The sequence below is a fragment of the Engraulis encrasicolus genome, chromosome 12 (assembly GCF_034702125.1).
Source record: "Engraulis encrasicolus isolate BLACKSEA-1 chromosome 12, IST_EnEncr_1.0, whole genome shotgun sequence".
NCBI classification, from domain to species: Eukaryota; Metazoa; Chordata; class Actinopteri; order Clupeiformes; family Engraulidae; genus Engraulis; species Engraulis encrasicolus.
Genome location: NC_085868.1, coordinates 38,271,628 through 38,274,127, shown reverse-complemented (window position 1 = coordinate 38,274,127; position 2,500 = coordinate 38,271,628). Strand labels below are relative to the sequence as shown.

The 2,500-nt window shown below is 46.8% G+C and overlaps 1 protein-coding gene across 1 annotated transcript in view; it reads right to left on the bottom strand.

Moving 5' to 3' along the window:
* The window catches only part of LOC134459742 (receptor tyrosine-protein kinase erbB-4-like), a 556,606-nt gene that overhangs the window by 95,110 nt on the left and 458,996 nt on the right, over nucleotides 1-2,500 (bottom strand). Inside the window, exon 16 of the mRNA XM_063212139.1 lies at nucleotides 584-628. Within this exon, the coding sequence (XP_063068209.1) occupies nucleotides 584-628 (45 nt within the window). The remainder of the gene's footprint in view (nucleotides 1-583; nucleotides 629-2,500) is intronic.

The window sequence follows — 2,500 nt, the reverse complement described above, 5'->3', positions numbered from 1 at the left end:
GGGACAGTCCAGGAATTTACCAGGACAGACCATAAAAACCGGGACAATCCAGGAAAAACCTGGACATGTGGTAACACTACACGCAAGCCAAGTCCCTGACACCCCGTAATAAATCAAGAACCTTGGCAGAGACCAGCATCACCGTTTATGACGCAAGATTATGATGCAAGATCTGGGACATTCAGTGATACTGTATGTGCTTGTAGGAGAGGAAAGCATGTGTAAGTGTGTTTGTGTGTGTACAGTATGCATATGATTACATTACATTTGGAAGGCGCTTTTTAATCAAAGACACTTACAGTCGAGGGCATAATCATAGTCAACATCACAGATTGCACAGGAAATATACAGAACAAGTACAGATGCTCAGCATGCAATTGTTGTTCTGTATATTTCCTGTGTACTTTGTATGTAGCGTTGATGTGGCGCTGTAACCTACCAACGATGCTAGAAGGGGTAGGAAAGGATGTGTGTTTGTGCGTTTGTGCGTGAATGCATTTGCATGCGCGCGCATGCCTGCATACGTATGTGTGCTGTGCATGTGCATGATGTGTGCTGGGTTCATGTCAGGGCCGTAACGTACCTGTCAATCATTCCCACGCAGTCTTGGATGCGGGGTCCAGTGCACCTGTCAAGGGGGGAGAAACATGAGGCGTGAGAAGCAGTGATTGATGAGCCATATGTAATAACAAACAGAGACTCCTGCCTGGATATGTAGTCATGTCGGGGTATGCAGTGCCTGCATACACATAATATTGATTTCAAGGATTTATGAATAAAATCTCGTTTAATATCCTCCACCTATGTATATTCAGTCGTATGCCAAATCTCCCCTGCACTTGATGTCACACACACTATACTTTTAGACAACATATAGCAACAATCTGAGAGTCCTGCCTTAGGGTGTAACCATGTCGGGTTATGCAATGCAATATAGTTTCATCTTTACCTGTGTATATTTATGTGTGTGGTGGGTATTTTCTGTACTGTTTCATCTTCATTCATATGCAAAAAGGCTCCATTAAACAGTTTGATGTCACAGGCATGCACGCACGCACGCACGCACGCACGCACGCACGCACGCACGCACGCACGCACGCACGCACGCACGCACGCACGCACGCACGCACGCACGCACGCACGCACGCACTCACACACACGCACACACACACACACCAGCACACACAACATAGAAGCATACTGAGAGTCCTGCCTGGGTGAGTAACCATGTTGGGTTTATGAAATGCATGCAGATGTGCTGCCATCAATAGTTTGTGAATGCAATATTTTACGGTTGATATTTTATGAATTGTTTCATCAATACTAATTCATTAATCAATAAGATTTGATGTGTCCTACCAATAACATGGCTGGATGGACTGGATCCAATCACATGATAATACACTGACTGTGCAGTCAATATATTACTTTTTCACATATGCACACTACCAGACAGACAGACCGACAGACCGACAGACAGACAGACAGACCGACCGACCGACCGACTGACCGACAGACAGACAGACAAGACATTTTTAATATTTAATATTCACTCTCAAACAAATAACTTTTAATGTATAAAAAACTTTTCAGAACCTCTTAGCCCCATACACTGTGTCAGTTGCATTTCAGGGTGCATTTCAAAATTAAAACAATCAGTTAGCAAGAGTGTGCAGAGGTGTGGCACTGTGTGTGTGTGTGTGTGTGTGTGTGTGTGTGTGTGTGTGTGTGTGTGTGTGTGTGTGTGTGTGTGTGTGTGTGTGTGTGTGTGTGTGTGTGTGTGTGTGTGTGTGTGTGTGTGTGTGTGTGAGAGAGAGAGAGAGAGAGAGAGAGAGCGGATGGGGGGAGCGAAAGAAAGAGAGAGGCCATAGGGGAAACAGTGCAGTGCATAACGCAGCAAATTAAGAGTTTTGTTTACGGCTGCCAGCCAAATGACACTCATCTCCGCAGGACTTTCCCAACCCGCCAATGACAACTGACTTCAAGTGACACCAAATTGCCAATTAGAATGCAATTAAAAAGCATAAGGGCCACAGCGCTCCCTGTCTCTCCACACTTGTTACGGGCTGACTTGTGCTGACAGCCCATTGTCAACACTTCCTGGAAACGGTCTCCGAGGCCCCACAAAGGTGGGCTGAGACAGGCATTCAGGAGGGAAGAGGATATGGCCGCAGGGCCGCTGACCGCTTCAGCCTGGCCCGGGACAAAGTAAACCGAAAAGCCCCCTCCCCACTCAGTACATACAATGTAATAGGGACTCAGTTCTGGGTCCCACCCTCTCCCTGGGTCCGGGTTACCTGACCCCTTTGCTCAACCATCCTGTTGACTTCCCTGGACGGCACTGCACTGCTGGTGGTTGTGGACGTGAGGGTTGTTGTGTTGGCTGAGGGGGGGATGAGGGGTGGGCGGGCAAATGTGCGGTGTCAAAAAATAAAACATGCTGACAAAGTCGTTAGAAGTTTGAAGAAGTCCTTGATTACCATTTAGCTCGTGCTTAAAC